This window comes from Anabas testudineus, chromosome 4, assembly GCF_900324465.2.
Source record: "Anabas testudineus chromosome 4, fAnaTes1.2, whole genome shotgun sequence".
NCBI lineage: Eukaryota > Metazoa > Chordata > Actinopteri > Anabantiformes > Anabantidae > Anabas > Anabas testudineus.
Genome location: NC_046613.1, coordinates 485,001 through 503,576, shown reverse-complemented (window position 1 = coordinate 503,576; position 18,576 = coordinate 485,001). Strand labels below are relative to the sequence as shown.

Sequence of the window (18,576 nt, the reverse complement as noted above, 5' to 3'; positions counted from 1 at the left end):
TGAATAGCAAACTCTGTGATTTCTCACAGTTTTACTTCAGGCCAATACTAAGTCATCTAGGGTAAGAATTTAATTAGACATAGTGTCTCTAAGATTTTTAGGACCAAACAAAATAAGGAAATTGGGGGACATCCAGGCCTTTTTATCTTTTGAGCATGCTTGAAGTTTGATTAATTGATTAGTTTCTTCAGGTTTCATAGATAAATATATCTGGGTATCATCTGCATTGCAATGAAAATTTATGGAAATAGTGTTTCCTAATAATATTGCCTAAGGGGGATATATAGAGAGAGTGAAAAGAATCGGTCTGAGCACAGAACCCTGTGGAACTCATTAGCTAACTTGTGTGTGCTTGAAAGACTCATCATTAAAATGTAAAACTGGAATCTATCTGATAGATACAATTTAAACCAGCCTATTGCTGTTCCTTTAACCCCAATGACTCGTTCCAGTCTGTGTAATAAAATGTTGTGATCTGTATTGTTGAATGCAGCACTAAGATCTAACAAAACAAGTACAGAGAGTAGTCCATTGTCTGATGCTAATACAAGATCGTTAGTGACCTTTAGGGGTGGCTGTGGCTCAATAGGTCCAAGATTGGTGGTTTGATTCCCGGCTGCCATGTCACATGCCAAAGTGTCCTTGGGCAAGATGCTGCACTCCAAGTTGCCCCCGGTGAGTCAGGTCAGCTGCATAGCGTGTGTGTGAATGGGTGAATGTGACGCAGTGTAAAGTGCTTTGAGTACCAGCTAGGTAGAAAAGCGCTATATAAGTGCAGACCATTTACCATTACTTTGCCAGTGCTGTTTCTGTAGTATGATGTACTCTAAATCCTGACTGGAAATTAAGACATCTTTAAGCTACAGATTTGTGAATTGTACCATGGAGCTATCTTCCTCTGATTCACTACTTTCTTTTTCAGAGGAGCAATAGTATAGAGTATTGTTGGATTGAGGCTGCATTATTATCAACAAGATAGTCCACTTGTGCTGGAGTAACATTGAAATAACTGCCTTTCTCTGTGTTGGTACATAGCTCTGAAGTAATAGATGGAATCACTTCCTTAAATTTGTCAAAAGCATTTTCAGATAAACATCTAGTGTAGTGAATCTTATTCTTAGGTAAAATAAAGTTTAGTACTGTAAATTCAAATGTTATTAAGATGGTCAGATAAAAGAGGGTTTTGGGTAAAAACTATTAAATGATCCAGTTCAACACTGTATGTCAGAACAAGATCAAGGGTGTGATTAAAACAGTGAGTGAGTTTATTTACATTTGAACAATGGAGTCTAATAGTGAACTAAATGCAGTGTTGAGGCAGTTACCATCAACATCATTTTTATTGAAGTCACCCACTATAATGATTTTATCTGCACTAGGAACTAAAGCAGCTATAAAGTCTGAGAATTCAGTTAAGAAGTCAGAGTAAGGTTTTTGATACAAATAATTTAGGTGGGAGAAGGCACTGTCTCTACGGATTTTTGGTAGTTTTCGGGGGGTGGCGGCTGTAGGAAATTGCAGAGAGGCGTGTAAGACTGCGTCTCTGCATCCTGGGCTCCACTTTGAGATGTCAGGGACTAAGACTATGCACAGGTGCAACTAAGACATCCCTTGTATGTGCTGTGCAGGTGGAAATAGGATTAAATAAATAAAATAAATACCCTTGTGCCTACGGAGAAAGCAGCTCTTAGCTAATTATTGGCTAAGTTTAAAGTCATATAGGGGTGACCATCCCACCAAAGAGGTTTTAGAGGATTGTTGGAAAAGAAAGGGGCATGAGTAAGGAGAGTTTTGGACAGTTGGGACATGAATCAGCAAGAGAGATGAAAGTCTTGAAGAGGTTTTTTTTTTTTTTTTTTGTGATTTGGCCTATGATTCCACTTTGGAGATTGGAGAGTGCAGTAGTAGATTTGAAAGTACTGAGGAGTCAAAATGATAGCATGAAAGTGCATGAAAGCCATAAAAATGTAAGACAGAGGAAACAGACAGGAAAAAGTGGTTTTTACCACATGAAAAATAGAGCACAGTAATATGAAAAGTACATTACATTAAAAAATGAAAACAGCATGTGCAGAGACTGTCAGGTGCAAGAAACAGTGGAACATATTATGCTAAGATGTAGGAGGTATAGCTGTCAAAGGGGAGACATGATAGAGGACTTCAGGAGGAGGGGTTTAAAAGCAAATGATTTAAAGGTTATTTTGAATAGTAGAGGCTTAGACAGACGAAGTGTATATAACTTCTTAAGAACATCTGGTCTTTGACTTTGGAATTTGAATAAGGCGACGCAATAAGACTTGATACCTACAGATGGCAGCAATGCACATTTTTGCATGCCTGCCTGCTGTTTCAAAATCCCAGAGAAGAAGAAGAAGAAGAAGAAGAAGAAGAAGAAGAAGAAGACGTACTTTTTTTCTGCTTAACATTCCAGACCAGCAGGCGGCGGTATTGTAACGTGGTGCTGGTTTGATAACTGTCTATGTTTGTCTTTCCAGCGGAAGTGGCAAGTGGCAATCCTAAATGCGTGCGTGTATGGTGGTTGTCAAACAGCGCTACTGAACATTACCTGAGCTCTCTGATGGTAAGTGCTCTTGGCTTTAAAGGTCTTCTTTTGTCATTGTCGTGTGTTAGTCTTTGTTATTGCTGTATTGTGTGACTGTGAGGAATGTTTAACTGGAGTTTGCTCCCAAGTTGTCCTCCTCACGCGTTAGCATATGTTCTGCCATGCGTCCACAGAAGTAATAATGGGTTTCTGCAAAAGCAAATCAAGTTAATCGAAGGGTTTTGAAAACATCAGAATGTCATTTAATCCTCCAGCGTTGTTCTGAAAGTGTGTCTGGAATCTAAGATATATCCAACCATCTGGATGATGAAATATTCCGTCTTTGTAGTGTAAAAGAATTTAAACGAATTTTGTGACTCTCTGTTTCCTACTCTGGCAGTTGGTTCTAAGAGTACCCAGTGGCTTTGCAGGGTTTTCAGAAATCGCCGGTTATTTAACATGCAGAGAAACTGGTCGTTAGCCCAGTGGACGGAATTAAATGCACACCAATAAAAGAACAGATTTCTATGATGTGAAACTAAAGCTAAGTATTGGTTTAACGCAATTAAGTTGCGTTTAAGTTAATTGAGTTAAAGTCAACAGTCGGGCTAGCCGGATAATACCCTGTAGCTTGATACGTTAGCATAGCTGTTTAGTCTAAGATCCAAATAGTATCAAAGAGCATTGTATAAAACAAGAAAGACAGCAAATGCTACCCAACTTGAACTTTAATAAGCAGCGTTAATAAGACATTTCTATGACTGTGACTAAATGATAAACAGCTTTCTTTCCTGTGGAGCAGATGGCCAGTGTTGAGCAGGTAACAGCTGTAGGAAAGGTTCTGGTGGACACAGGACTTGACCTGACCCGGCGGTTCAGAGCCTTATTCACCCTGAAGAACCTTGGAGGTAAAACATATTCAGTACATATTCATGACCATGTCAGAGGGTTTGAAATACCAAATTGTATTGTCTCTTTCACTCTTGTCTTGTCTGGTCTACAGATCAAATTCCTCTGTAGTGCCTGTGTTTTCCCCAAGGAGATTAATAAAGTATTCATTATTTGTCATGTTGAGACATTTAAGTTAAGCATTGTGAATAATTTCACAAAAGCCATAGTCAGCCTACATATGGTAGTGAACTAAATGACCAAACTGCTAACAAGAATGAAAGGGGGAGTGCGATATCTGCCTGCATTGGCTATTGATGTTGACATGTTGAGATGTATCTAGTTATAAAATGTACTCAAAGACAGACATGGCTTTTGCCGTTCAGGCTGGGTTATATGGATAGAATGGATGATTTATAATTGTAAAATCATTTTTGTCTGTCTGCATTAACTCAAGATAAAACATGCAAAAATTGTTTTTCTGTTTAAAACTATACTTATTTTATACTATACTTATTATGTACTGTGAGAACTAATTTACTATAAGCTAATAGTTGTAACCTGTTTGTCAGGTGCTGAAGCAATAGAATGGATCAGTAAGGCCTTTGTGGATGATTCTGCCCTGCTGAAGCATGAGCTGGCCTACTGCCTGGGGCAGATGCAGGACAAACGGGCCATACCCACTTTGACTGCTGTTCTTAAAGACACGCAGCAAGAACCCATGGTCAGGCATGAAGCAGGTGAACATGCACACATTATGAAGACAAAAAGAGTCACAAATAAATGCACACATTTAAATGCGCAAAGTGGGCTGTTACACACGTGTGTGGGTGTGTAACAGCACATTTTAATGTAACACTCATTTACTCAGCAATTTACAGGATATCACTAGCTGAGCTGCATGTGAACTAGAAGCAAAAGTGAATTGTCTGCCTGTGTACGCAACACTGACTTTGTGTCTCTGTAGGGGAGGCTTTGGGAGCAATTGGGGATCCTGTGGTTCTGGAGCTGCTGAAAGAGTACAGTCAGGATCCTGTCATAGAGGTAGGCACAGAACCTTTTCAGCTGTTCTTCTCTGGCTGGTGGCTATCAGGTGTTTTCCCATCAATCCCCTTTTCCTGTTTACTTTAGCTTACAGTTTAATGCAATAACCTCCTTTCTAGTACAAGCATGAGAAGATTGTCATGGAGTCTTGCATGATTAGTCTAAGCACAATTGAGATAATTTAGTTTCAGAAGCAATTTAATTAAATGTGTGTGTTAATGTGACAACTTATTCTGTTAGGCTGAAGTGTGCTTGTTATCTACACACCTAAAGATGACATCACTGGGAGCAATAATGACTGTAACTTACATCGACAGATGTGAAATTATCCAAGGTGTTCAGTGGGGAAAAACAATTTTGAATTAGCAGAAGATGCTGTATCCACCATGCATCCTGGAAAATGTATCACTCACTTGTCTACTCCATACTATACTGTATATAGTTGTAAACAGTGTTACTGCTTGATTGATACACCAACATGCACACTCAAGGGCAGAAATTCTGTGTAGTGGACAGAACATATAAACGGAGTTAAGAGGTGGGCTATTCCGCTCCTCACTCAAGGGGTGTGAGCAATAGTGCTGTGAAACTGAACATAGGATGACATTCCCTCATTAAAAAAAAAAAAAAAACTAAACAAAAAATCCAAAATCCACACCTTCGTGCAGCACTCTAGCACTGCAGTGCATACTTCTCAGATGTGCAGCGTAATTCTCACATTCCTCTGCTATTATTTACTAATTAATTTATTTGCTAGGTTCACATTGTGTTCAATTCAATTCAATTCAATTCAATTTTATTTGTAGAGCGCTTTTTACAATTGACATTGTCACAAAGCAGCTTTACACAACCAAAGAACAGTACATGAACAGTGTATGTGTATGAGTCATAATAATGTGATTGTCCCTGATGAGCAAGCCGAGGGAAAGGAAAAACTCCCTGAGAAGGCAACAGGAAGAAACCTTGAGAGGAACCAGACTCAACAGGGAACCCATCCTCATATGGGTGATTACATGCTGTGTAGGCAGCAGGCAGTCCAGTATAACAGTTAATGTCTTTAAGTTAATGTGGAGTCCAGTTAGTTATTGCAGGCAGACTTGCTCCATTCCTTGACTATCGAGCGTTGAGTCGAGACCTCCAAGAAACAGCTTCCGACGTCCGCCGAGGCCGGGACCGACATCATAGTAGCTTGTGACCAATCCAGTCTCCAAACGCATCCCAAAGGGCAAACGGTGGATCCAGGCGACGAGATCTCCAGCCAGAAGTTGGGCGTCAGGACGAGTCAGACAGGTCCAGAGGGCAAAGGGTGGAATGACGTGTAGCTCGACAGAGAGACAGGAAGAGGGAAAAGAGAGAGGGAGAGGGAAAGAGAGAGAAGAGGAGAGATTGCAGTTAGTTGTATTCACAGTCAGATAAAGTTTGAGGTGAATGTATATTTAGTATAGTGCAGCAGGGACTCCGGCAGGACTAATTATGACAGCCTAACTAAAAGGGTGGGTTCAGAAGGAAACACAGACATGAGGGCGCACTGGGATGTAGAGCAACCGAACACTTCACCATCAACAAACCCGAGTGATCAGTGAGAGTTGGGAAGACAGCATCTAAACATACCAGTTCACCATAATGCTCTACGTCCATGAGTCCTTCCCAGATCTATTTACTCAAATGCTTGACTAAATAGGTAGGTTTTCAGCCTAGACTTAAACACTGAGACTGTGTCTGAGTCCCGAACGCTATTTGGAAGGCTATTCCATAACTTTGGGGCTTTGTAAGAAAAAGCTCTGCCCCCAGCTGTAGTTTTTAGGATACGAGGTACTGACCGGCAGCCAGCATCCTTTGAGCGAAGTAGGCGTGGTGGATCATAAGACACTAGCAGTTCACTTAGATAATGCGGCGCAAGACCATTTAATGCTTTAAATGTCAAAAGTAGTATTTTAAAATCAATGCGAAATTTCACGGGGAGCCAATGAAGTGTAGATAAGATAGGGGTGATGTGCTCATATCTTCTGGTTCTAGTGAGGACTCTCGCTGCTGCATTCTGAACTAACTGAAGCTTGTTTATGCACCTGGTTGAACAGCCAGACAGTAAGGCATTACAGTAGTCCAACCTAGAGGTGATGAAAGCATGGACTAATTTTTCTGCATCATTTAGTGACAAAATATTCCTTATCTTGGCAATATTTCTGAGGTGAAAGAAAGCTGTCCTGGTGACATTATCTACATGAGCTTCAAATGAAAGACTGGAATCTAGAATCACACCAAGGTCTTTGACTGTTGCACTAGATGTAACGGAAAGGCCATCTAGAGTTACGGTGTGGTCTAACATCTTGCTTCTAGCTGCAGATGATCCTATAACTAGTACTTCTGTCTTATCAGGATTTAGCAGAAGGAAGTTAATTAGCATCCAGTCTCGTATATCCTTTACACATTGCTCAACTTTATTATTGTGTTGCTCCAGGCAAATACCTAATTCACTTATATAGAGGCACCAGCACTGCATAAAGTCTCACAGTTACAACCGTCCCTTTGAGAGTAACCAAAATGTGGATTTGACTAAGGCTGAATTTGAGTTGGACACCCCTGATCTAGATGGACAAACAGTCAACAGCATGTCACGTTGTAGTGTAGAGTCATAAAAACTGTGTCTCTCTTACACACACACACACAACCCAGCATCCTTATCTCTTTGCTTCAACTGGAGACTTTACATTGTTTCCCATAGTTTCAGTCCCAGTGAAAAGAATATTAACTGCACAAAGACAGTATTTTAGTTTTTTATATAAAAAACAATTCTCTGATTTGTATGTTTCGCTGAACTGACTTTTTTCACTGGCAGCAGATCAAGGGGTTTTCAGCAGTATTGTAGTTGTCCACAGAAAGCAGCCTGTGTTTAATCAAATTACATACAGTGGCCTAAACAATTTCCTTCTGGGATTAATAACGTTTTTGAATCTTGAATCTAGATGCATGAATGAAAATGCTGATTTTTATAATATTATAAAATAATAATAACTAAAAAGCAAAACTTGTATATGTGGCATGAAACCTGCAGGTTGCTGAAACATGTCAGTTGGCTGTTCATCGACTGGAGTGGCTGCAGAGTGGGGGAGAGAAACAGCTGGAGGATGGAAGTACAGACAAGAACCCATACTGCTCTGTAGACCCAGCCCCTCCAGCGGTGAGGAAGAGTGTGCCAGAGCTGCGTTCTACCCTGCTGGATGACAGTCTGCCACTTTTGAACGCTACCGTGCCATGTTTGCACTGCGTAATCTGGGCAATGAAGAGGCTGTGCTGGCACTGGGAGATGGTAGGGAACAACTTTATGGCTTCTGGTTCTATGTGTGTATAACTGAAGCCCAAAAAACAAACAATTGTAACTGTAAACCTGCTGTAAAGTAGAAGTGCCTATATAGTCCTCAGCCTGTAAAACCTTTTTGCAGTGTGGATAAAACAATGTTGTTTGTCTTTGCTGATATGTGATTTAGACAATTTAGTTTTTTTTCCACATTTATGAATTTATAATAAATGTTGTAGAACCTTTTTTTTTTTTTTTTTTTTTAATGGTATTTAAAGGGTAACCACACCCTCTGCTAAGCATTTCTCTCATCACATTTCAAAAATGCAGCAGGAGTGAGGGCCTCTGATTATTAGACCCGGCTGTACTGTCCTACACACCGCAAAAACCAGACCAGAATAGGACACATTTACCTAACAAGTTGAGGTTATGGGATGGTCCAGGTTATGGTTCAGTTAAGTTCCTGCTTTTGAAAAATCTGTAACCTAATTGCAATCAACATTGTTTATCTGACAGCAAACTGTCAGAACAGACTGACAGGATTTTAAAAAAAAAAACTGATTTCCCCGAGTAGATTTATCATGGAGAGTGCTATGTATATATGTAATATATACCTTTGCTTAGTCACTTTTATCTAAAAAAAGACTTCAAACAGATAAGGTAGCTGGAAAAAGTCTGGTTAGATGAAAAGAGAGATCATTACATGGAGCTGTACTGACTCACATTTTAGTGAAATAGTCTAAATATATGTATTTGTTAAATTAAACACCAGAAGTAAAAAAAAAAACAAAAATAGAACTAAAAAAACTAAATTATCATTAAGTCTGTCACTCCATGTAAGAAAGCATGGAATCCAGAGGGCGGGGAAACAACAACACGAAATTAACGCGTGCCTTAAGCTGTTCTTTAGCAATCATGTAAATTAGCAGTTATCCAGGTCACTTGCGTTTGCTGTAAGTTACTGAGACAAAGACATTTAAAGAAGAAGAAGAAGAGTGATGGCACAGGAATATTGTCATACTTGCATTGTTTTTTTTCTGTTATATTAAGAAACCTGATATATTATTTTTTGACGTTTGCTTCCAGGCCTGCAGTGCTCCAGTGCTCTCTTCCGTCATGAGATTGGTTATGTCCTTGGTCAGATGCAGCACCCAGCAGCGATCCCAGCGCTTAGTGCAGCTCTGGAGTGTTCCTCTGAGAACCCAATGGTCCGACATGAGGCGGCAGAGGCTCTTGGCGCCATTGGTAAAGGGGAGTGTATGACCGTGCTGCAACATTACCGTAGAGACAAAGAACGTGTCGTGAAGGAGAGTTGCGAGGTCGCTCTGGATATGCTGGAGTACGAAAACAGTGATCAGTTTCAGTATGCAGATCTACTGGTCAGGTTACAGGGTTAAACTTCAGGAATTTTCACTTCAATCTCTTTCACTCTTACTCTGTGCTGTTGAATAACATTATAAAAGAGAGACATCGGGTCAAATTACTGTGTCAGTAAAACTACTGGATTCTCTAGGACAAAAATGAAACTGTACAAACTCCAGCAAACCAAACAAGAGTTTGGTGAGCTATAAACCTTTTGTAACAGCTCAGGCTGTTTGCCTCAAGGCTGTATTTTGTTCTATTATTTGCAGTTGTGTAAAAATACCTCAATTGCAGAGGCTTGTAAGGTTGCAGACAACTTTAGGACTTTGAAATATTATTTTGTCTGGGAGCTGTATGTGATAATGCAGTCCAATAGAATAGAGATGACGGTGATGTTTATCGACTGATTTTAAACTTAAGCATTGGTACAAATCATAGTTCCTCTATCTTCTTGGGACCCAGGAAAAATAAATGTTTGTGTATTTCTACTAAAATAATATATCAAATAACAAATCACAATGATTTTTTTTTTTTTTTTTTTTTGTGTATCATAATGACTCTCATCACACAAAAAAGTGATCTAGGCAGCAATCAGTTATCAGAATATCTTGCATGAAATGATTGCAGATGCAAAAGGAATAATGACCAATTCAAATGCAATCTAGCATGCAACTACACCACAGTAAATTGACCAAAGCAAGGCGGGCCCAAAAGAATGAGGTCCTTTTGGTCAAGCAACCGAAATTAGTTTCCTCCACAGGGTGGCTGGGCGCACCTTTAGAGATTGTTTGATGAGCTTGGTCACCCAGTAGGAGCTAGGAGTAGAGTCGCTGCTGCTCCACATCAAGAGGAACCAGTTGAGGTGGCTTAGTTATCCGTTCCGGATGTCCCTGGGATGCCTTCCAGAGGAGGTGTTTCGGACAAGTCCCACTGGGAGGTGGCCCCAGGGAAGACCCAGCCCTGGATAAGCGGATTTACATTTGAATTTAATATAGTTAATTTGTTTAGCGCCAAATTGCCACAAACGTCATCTCAAGGCACTTTACATACAGTAAAAAGTTTAAGACTCCACAGAGTTATATGGAAAACATACACAACTAGGAAACTCGGTAAATCCCTAGCAGCACTGGGCCAGCTTCCTCAACAGGGTGGAAAGGACACTGGGCAGGTTGAACCAACTGCACATGAAACGTACAGAGAGAGGGAGCCAGGAAGAAGCACAGTTATAGGAGGAAGAGGACACAAAGTCAATGACGAGCAATAGTGGCATAGGAGTAGATAGAAGAGCTCGGTGTACAAAGGGAGTTCCACCAGCAGCCTTTAGTAGCATGTTCCAGGGTTAACCGAGTCAGCTCTATTTCCTTATCAAGATCCCATTAGCACCACCGTTAGCACTGAAGTGCATGTGCCGGTCCTATAAAAGGACTTAAAATAAAGACTGACTCGAAGGAGGTGAATGATAAACAGTTATTTTCTGTCTAGTGAATACTTTTTATAAGCACTGGATATATATAGTTATTTTCTATGATCATTATATAGGTTTTCTAATTATTAGTATTATTATCCTCGTGCTCAGCAACTCTTCGTTTACAGTAACCATAGCAACAGGTGAAGTTTGGGTTTCCGCTGCTGCTGCTTCACCGTGGCGCCGGTGTGTAAAAGCTCATTAACTAGTTATCAGTTACCAGTTTAAACGTTTTCAACGTGTCTGTCTAGCTACTGTTAAAGTCCCAGTAACGGTCTGCGTGGTAAAGGTTTATAACCAGTTTTAATAAAAGGAGTTGAGGAACTATGGACAGCACGGACAACCAAGACGGCGGTCCACCGAGACTGCAGTCGGCTGAAACACTAAAGGCCTTCATGTTAAAGAAGAGCACGAAAAGCAACCTGAACCTGTAGGTAACGTGTGTGTGATGGTGTTCAGTGTTAATGTTTGGTGGCTGTTAGAGCTTGTTTGCTTGTTTGTTTGCTTGTTTGTTTGTTTGCTTGTTTGCTTGCTTGCTTGGTCAAGGTGCGTATAGACGTAGGTTAGCTAGCGTTAACGTTGAACAACAGAATGTTACATTTACGCTACTTAAGAACAGTTTTGAGATACTTCTGGAGTATTTTCATTGTTAGTTTTAGTTTTATTCCACTAGAGCGTAAAATTGTAGTTCTTCTTACATTTACATTGCAGCTTTAGTTATTAGATAGAGAGAATTCTTTAAAAAATTTAATTAGCATTGAGTACTTAATGTTACGCATTATTATGCCAGCGGTCTTTATGTGTGACTGTAGAGACTTATGACAGTTGTGACAGCCACTTCACCTAATAATTTATAAGTCAAGGATGTTTGTATTAGGAACTGAAATAATCAGATTTAGTGTAAAAAGTACTATTTCTAACTGAGCTGTGGAAAGGTAAAAATAAATACTCTCCTAAAGTACCTAAATCTTGTATTTATGTTACTCACCACACTTACCAATAAATGCCTCACACTAATATAATACTTAATATTTATTATGTCATTAAAGTAGTAGTATAGCACTGAGAAGCAGCTGAGTAACTAAAAACCTGAAAAATAAAAGCAAATATTTGGCATTGCTGCTTAAACAAAATGACATAAACATCTGTTTATCTGTCTGTCAACATTATTTTTATCTGTTTTTGATGATTAATCAATCAATGGAGTAATTTTAACCCAACAAGTTCAACACTACACAATCCAGAGAGTTGCTGCTAAGACACACAATAATGATCAATAAACATCTATAAGTAAAAGTGGGACTTGTGTATACCGAGTCACTCAGTGATTTAATTCAATGTAAAACTGAGCATTGGGTACTGTTTCAAATGGTGTATGTATTTTGTATTTGCTCTAATAACTTTATAGTCATAAGCAATGAAGAATTTCATCGCTTGTAACTAGGAATAAACTTTTACTTACTGAATAATTTCATAGCTTGTAACAAGCCCCTTTCTTTATGATGCCCGTGTTCAAAGTGTTGCAAATATTCAAATGTTCCAGCTATGACCACCTCGTTCGGTTGCTGATAAAGGTGATGGATGAGCATCCGGAGAATGTGGTGGATGTGTTTGAGGATATGAGTTGTGATGTGAAGCGAGATTTATTTCAAGACAAGCAGAGCACCCTGCGAGACCTTCCACAGGCTACAGTGGCCGAGCAGCTGGCTGAGCAGCAGCGCCTGCTGTTTTCCCAACAAGACGACGCTGACCAGGAGGATGAACTGGTACAGGCTACATTCACTGTACATACAGCTTGGTGTGTTGTAGTGGGAAGAGCATTTGGTTGTATTATATTTATAGCTCACATCAACAGCATTTTATTTACTGGGTATTTCCATGTGTGACAAAATTTGGACAAGAATTAAATTGTTCGATTAAAAGATTTAATTAAATTATAATTTAAAGAATGGACGACTCTTTGCAGATCCCTGGACAGTGTTTCCTTATTGAGCTGTTGAGCTTTCTTCAGTTGTCTGAACAACTGAATGTGACTAATCTGGAATGTTAAAGCCTGATATTGTCTTCAGATAACAGTTAATGAGTAGCTGATTCTAAAATTTACAAATAGTACACAAACAACTGTTGTTGTCTTTATGCAAGAATGTTGATATTATAGAAAATACATAAGTATAACAAAAACGCCATACAGAGCTGAATTTTGATTATGCTACCCTGTTTAATGGTCTTCAGGTGGAAACACCTGTTCCTAATGTGAATGAGATTGGCTTCTACCTGGAGCAAGCTGGAGTAGGACTGGGCAGAGAGGAGATGCAGAGGGTCTTTCTTGCACTCAAGCAGCTTGTTGAGTCTCAGGCGCTCCTGCGATGTCGACTTTGGGGCAAGATTCTGGGAAAAGACAGCAGCTACATCATTGCTGAAGCAGAGCACAGAGAGGGGGAAGAGGAGGAAGAACAGATCACAGAGGAATCAGCTGAGGAAGAGGAGAAAGAGGCTCAGGAGAGGGAAGAGGGTGAGGTGAGGAAGTGGAAAGTACTTAATGTACCAAATAATCATAATTAAGTGTGGCAGAGATCTTAGAGCCATCTGTAAAAACTTTGCCAGCATGCCAGCTGGCAAAGTGCCCCACTTTGTAGAGTTGTGCTGACAAAAAATCTTTTACATTTTGTTTTTAATAACAGACTCTTAATAATTCACTCCTTACACAACATTTCATCCCAGTGTATCCCTCAATCTAGTTAATTATTTAGTTTTGCTTCAATTTTGCTTTACTGGTTTTGACATTAACTATAACGTAGAATTAAAGTGAATACATTTTTGAGTAGTAACCTTCACCATCCCCAAACTCATTAAAAATAAAAATAATTAAATACCGTATTCAACTTACAGGTTCTTATTTGTTATCTTTAATGTTTTCAAAGTAGACAAGTGAAATGCATTTTCTATTTCTGCTCTTCTTTTGACTTATTATCAGTTGGATCTGCTTCCTCAGTCGACCTATAAACCCCCACCAGTCGTGCCGAAAGAGGCTATAGGAACAGGTGCTAACAAATTTGTTTACTATGTGTGCAAAGAGCCTGGTCTTCCTTGGGTAAAGCTCCCATCAGTCACTCCTACACAAATCACTGTTGCTCGCCAGATTCGTAAATTCTTCACAGGGAGGCTCGACAGCCCAGTTGTCAGCTATCCACCTTTTCCTGGAAATGAAGCCAACTATCTGAGAGCACAGATAGCTCGGATCTCTGCTGGCACACAGGTCAGCCCCCAGGGCTTTTTCCAGGCTGGTGAGGAAGAAGGAGATGAGGAAGATGAGGCACCCCATGACAACTATGAATTGAACCCTGATTTTGAGGGCATTGCAGTTGCAGAGATGGCTGAGTCTTTGTCCACCTGGGTGCACCATGTTCAGCACATTCTACTGCAGGTAGAAGCCTGGACAAAACAGTTTCATGGCCCATATTCTCATCTGATGAGTGTTTTTGTGCATTTAATGTGTGAAAATTGACTACTTTAGGGACGTTGTACCTGGGTCAACATGGCTATGAAACCAGAACAAGACTCAAATGAGGACGGAGAGGCAGAGGAGAAGGAGGAGGAGCCTGATGAGCCACAGCCAGAAGTTGGACCACCTCTGCTCAGTCCTCTCTCTCAAGATGCAGGTCCGTCTTTGACATCTAATTTGACTTATTAGCTTGCTTTTATTATCAGAAATACTGATAACAAGGAAAATGTGTTTCTGCCGTACACTGGACATTTTGGTTTAAGATCCAACTGTTGTGAATATGACATATCATTTGAGAATTTTAGCTTTTATTTAAAGCTGTGTACACTTTGATATGTTAACTAACATTGTCCACAGTCAGGATGGTCAGGTTAGGTTAACTGGTTATCAGAAATGGTGTATAGGTGTGAATTTGAGTATGAGCATGGTTATCTGCAGTCTCTTATTTTTAGGTTGATGAACCAAATCTATGCACTTAAAAAAACAATGTATTTTTTTTACATTTGCGTCTCAGAAATGTTCAGCACCCCTCCCTGGAGCTCCAAGATGTCCTCAACGCTCACCTCTCAGCATGCAGTAGCTGTACTGCGGTCAAACCTCTGGCCAGGAGCTTATGCATATGCTTGTGCAAAGTAAGTCAATATTCTGACTTCCTGTATTTGTTTTTTTTTTCACCTGAAGTGTGATTTACAAACAACCATGTTTTGTCTCTTAATTTAGGAAATTTGAGAATATATATGTCGGATGGGGTCTTAAGTATGCAGGAGAAGGATACAGCCCACCTGTCCCACCGCCTCCACAGAAAGAATATCCAAGTGGACCAGAAATCACAGAGGCTCTTGACCCATCACTGGAGGAGGAGCAAGCACTGAAAGATGCTTTAGAGGACCAGCAAGATGTTCAGGAGGAGATGGAGGATGCAGATGAAGAAGAGGAAGAAGATGATGACTGAGGAAATTGTTACTTATTGTAACATTCTGTGTTTTAGATTTCAAGGTATTTATTAGTTAAACAGCCAAATAAATGGGTTTACTCAACAACACAGCTTCATACTGTAAATTTTATACAAATATAAAATAAAAAAGTTAAAACAATCTCAAACTAATCTAGAATAATTTTAGACTGTGCAAAAATAAAGAGTAGATCAATTGTGTAATAATACTATACAATTTTTCATTATAATTTTCTTTTTTACATTTTTAACAGACAAAGTTTGGAGGAAGCAACAATAGTACTGAATTGATAGGTGCCTTTAAGTATAGAAATTTCATGATTTCTACATAATTATCTTATACCTTACTATGTAAAGTGCCTTGGTTTGACTTTTGGTGTAATTTGGTGATCTATGAATAAACTGAATTTAATTTAATTGAAAAACATTTTAATTCCTATGTGACAGCAACCTTTTGACCGGTAGGGTAGATCAGTATTTAAAGAGCATACATTAGCTATGTGCACACCCTTTATCACAGTTATTTGTAGGTTGTTGTTTTTGTTTGTTTGTTTGTTCTTTTACACTAGTACATCAAAGGAACAGAATGCATACACAGATACATGTGGGTGGCATGATACACAGGTGTCAGTAGTTTTATGCTGATCTACAAAAATCATAGCAGTGAGTCAACAGGCAGTGAAGATAAAGACTGCTAACAACACCAGATCTGCACAGAATCCATCATAACAGTTCTGTACAATTAGATCTCAATTTGATTCACAGAGTGGAGACCCATTGTGACTGTTAACTCAGGAGAAACTTCAGGCCATGATGGTGTTCATCTGATCTAAGAGGTGATTGGTTTAATTGTGAGATTAGCAACAGTATGGTTTATAGAAACTTTTTATTTTGATGTATAGATAAACACAGTCTTTCTTCTGCCTCTCATCTTCTCAAAACAAACTGTGGATGTATTTGTTTTGACAGGGAGGTCCTCACACAAGCGCACATACCACTATATTTGTGTACTTGTGTATGTAAAGTTACGACCATTTGTGCATTCTGGATTTAAGATAGACTGATTCTGACTTTCTGTGACTTAAACCTGGGTCTCATTCAAAGTCTGTTTGTGTGTTACAAACACTGAGTGTTTTGTTTTGTTTGTTTAGTGGGTTAGCTTGTGGAATCTAACCATATTAGCGGCATAGTAATGCTACACAGCTAATGTATCAAGCGAAAGCCTTTCTCAAACCCTGGAGCAGGAGAATGCCAACTAAACAGCGGGCCAGTCAGAATGTCTTGAAGGCATTGTGTTAAACATTCAAATATACCACCATCTAATCCAGATTGGATGGTGGTAAAGTGGTAAACATTTGAAAACTTTTCACTCATGATGTTTTAAAATGTATTAGATGTTATAAAATTTGCTTTAAAAAGTGTATGTGACTTTCATTTCACCAGTAGTCTAATGCATATGTGCTATAAGTTCATCGGGAAAGCATCCCGTTATAAGGTAGGTAGGAAGGTAGTTTCAAATACTGTAAATGTAGTAGACTTATTCTCTGATTTTGTAGCTTATATGGACACTTACAAACGTAATTATATTTCACTACTCATGTACACTTTCCGTTTTGAGGATAAAATCTGTCAAATTATGATGGAAAGAGGAAATCTTAATCTTTGTCTATTGATCTTTTAGAAAACAGGAAAAAATTTGCGAATATACAGTTTACTGTGAAAGTGGTATCAGTTTTGCATGTGGAGGAATCAAAACAAAGTCAACAAATCGTCAGTGTCCCCGGAAGAAGCCTACTTAAAGGAAAAGAAAAGAAAGTGTTTATATCTCCGCTATCAGAAATTTTGAAATCAGAAAAGCTATAAAATGCATAAAATATCTGTCTGAATGTAGAAAATTGTGTCCTTGTTAAATACACTTAGACCTCTATCCCCGCTTTTTTAATTCTTGAATTCTTTTCTTTTCATTACCCATGATTTTTTTCAGCTGTTCTATGTTCAATCACATTATATAATTAAATATATGTATATGTTTTGCAAACGCTGATATATTTAAATAAAAAACAAACAAAAAATGTAGCGTCAACACGTTAGCGATATACGTCATAAAACGTTGACGGAAGTAGGTGGGTCACTTGCTGTAGAAAGCTCCAGATCAACATGTCGACCTGCATGAAGATGCTCGGCGTTGCCAGACAGCTGCAGAGAAGTTTGGTTCTAGTAAAACTAAAGCGGCCCGGTAGCAGCCGGTTCCGACTGATCGACACATCCGGCCTAAGTGGGTTTCAGCCCCCACGGTTCTATACTAGCGCCGGGAGCTTACAGAAAACATGTAGCACCTGGTTCTCTAATATTCCAGTGAACACAGCAATGACAGCTGGCTGCAGACTAACCGCCAGACCTCACCGGTGGATGCGGGTCGGAGCCGTTCTCCGCGGCCAAACCGAGTTTATTACAACGAACTCTCGACTTTACGTTATCCAGAACAGGACTTTCGGAAATCGGGCCAGCAGTGCAGGCTTCCCTGGGGAGGACGGCGGGGACAGTGCAGGCTCGGGAGGAGAGGAGTCTGGTGGAGATGAGGGCGCACCTCAGATGACTGCTCTGACCCCGATGATGGTCCCGGAGGTGTTTCCCAATGTGCCGCTAATCGCTGTAAGCAGGAACCCAGTGTTCCCCCGCTTCATCAAGATCATAGAGGTGAGGATGATGTAACCTTGCATCCCCTGACCGGCGTTTTTTGTTACGCTCAAGAACTCGGGGATGACGCAATCAGTCACGCTGTTTCTACAAAAAAAAAAAAAGACTGAGGCCAGGATAGGGTGAATGCAATGGTCCTAGCTTGGTTTGAGTGAATGTTTTCTTTGACTGTCAGATATATTTTAAAACACTAAGTTCAGAAGCAATTTGTGTGTTTTTTATTTAGACACAAATCACAATAAAAACAACAGGCAGAAAGATTTTATACTTTCTTTACGGTACTTATTTTTATACTTACTTTTAAACCGTCAATGCATGACATGTGTGTGTTTTCAAGGGCTGGGTGTGTGATGTATCTGTTTGTCTTCCTGCCAGGTAAAGAACAAAGTATTGATGGAGTTGTTGAGGAGGAAGGTTCGTTTGGCTCAACCGTATGCTGGAGTCTTCCTCAAAAAAGATGACAAGTAAGTATGACTGTGGGCTTACCTGCTTTTTACTCACATTACAGTGACCTGATGTTACACCATTTAGAAATGATATTCAAATGGCATAGCTGGCCTTTAGAATGTAATGGACAATGAACATTTCTTGTGAGTTGTTACAGTAGAAACCTCTCACTGTTGGATCACTGAGGCACTTTTTAGAAAGCAGGATGTGACATGCTGCCTGTGGTACATATATTTTTGTTTGTGGTAATGAGTGTTTCTGTTCCTTGCAGTAATGAGTCTGATGTGGTGGAGTCTTTGGATGCCATCTATTCAACAGGGACTTTTGTTCAAATTCATGAGATGCAGGACCTGGGAGACAAGCTAAGGATGATTGTTATGGG

At 39.6% G+C, this 18,576-nt stretch overlaps 3 protein-coding genes across 5 annotated transcripts in view; all 3 read left to right on the top strand.

The window, feature by feature from the left end:
* The first annotated feature begins 2,458 nt into the window (after positions 1 to 2,458).
* On the top strand, positions 2,459 to 9,358 carry dohh (deoxyhypusine hydroxylase/monooxygenase). Its single transcript, XM_026346072.1, is given in 7 exon segments — positions 2,459 to 2,581; positions 3,345 to 3,450; positions 4,003 to 4,170; positions 4,398 to 4,474; positions 7,527 to 7,704; positions 7,707 to 7,781; positions 8,856 to 9,358. Coding segments are annotated over 7 exon segments (1,017 nt in total). The 5' UTR covers positions 2,459 to 2,479; the 3' UTR covers positions 9,167 to 9,358.
* A 149-nt stretch (positions 9,359 to 9,507) lies between these two features.
* Positions 9,508 to 16,572, top strand: rsph4a (radial spoke head component 4A). 3 transcript variants are annotated; one of them, XM_026346070.1, is made up of 8 exons: positions 9,508 to 11,026; positions 12,140 to 12,362; positions 12,829 to 13,113; positions 13,571 to 14,020; positions 14,111 to 14,255; positions 14,613 to 14,730; positions 14,819 to 15,094; positions 15,816 to 16,572. In XM_026346070.1, the coding sequence occupies exons 1-7, from the start codon at positions 10,923 to 10,925 to the stop codon at positions 15,048 to 15,050; spliced, it is 1,557 nt and encodes a 518-aa protein (XP_026201855.1). In that variant the 5' UTR covers positions 9,508 to 10,922; the 3' UTR covers positions 15,051 to 15,094; positions 15,816 to 16,572. The 3 variants fall into 3 exon arrangements, with proteins under 3 accessions (XP_026201855.1, XP_026201856.1, XP_026201854.1); XM_026346071.1 differs by lacking the exon at positions 15,816 to 16,572 and adding an exon at positions 15,239 to 15,806 and having other exon boundaries at positions 14,819 to 14,993; XM_026346069.1 differs by lacking the exon at positions 15,816 to 16,572 and having other exon boundaries at positions 14,819 to 15,230.
* Positions 16,573 to 17,170: 598 nt separating this feature from the next.
* Positions 17,171 to 18,576, top strand: part of lonp1 (lon peptidase 1, mitochondrial) — an 11,950-nt gene continuing 10,544 nt past the window's right edge. Inside the window, exons 1-3 of the mRNA XM_026346142.1 lie at positions 17,171 to 17,747; positions 18,123 to 18,211; positions 18,466 to 18,576. The exon at positions 18,466 to 18,576 is cut by the window's right edge and continues 9 nt beyond it. Coding sequence (XP_026201927.1) covers positions 17,208 to 17,747; positions 18,123 to 18,211; positions 18,466 to 18,576 — 740 coding nt within the window. The 5' untranslated portion in view covers positions 17,171 to 17,207. The remainder of the gene's footprint in view (positions 17,748 to 18,122; positions 18,212 to 18,465) is intronic.

What these genes read in the sequence shown, in the direction of transcription:
- rsph4a (XM_026346070.1), top strand. Translation starts at nt 10,923, where the DNA reads ATGGACAGCACGGACAACCAAGACGGCGGTCCACCGAGACTGCAGTCG. An exon ending in ACGAAAAGCAACCTGAACCT is followed by an intron (nt 11,027 to 12,139) that starts GTAGGTAACGTG and finishes CAAATGTTCCAG; the next exon opens with CTATGACCACCTCGTTCGGT. An exon ending in TATGCATATGCTTGTGCAAA is followed by an intron (nt 14,731 to 14,818) that starts GTAAGTCAATAT and finishes CTCTTAATTTAG; the next exon opens with GAAATTTGAGAATATATATG.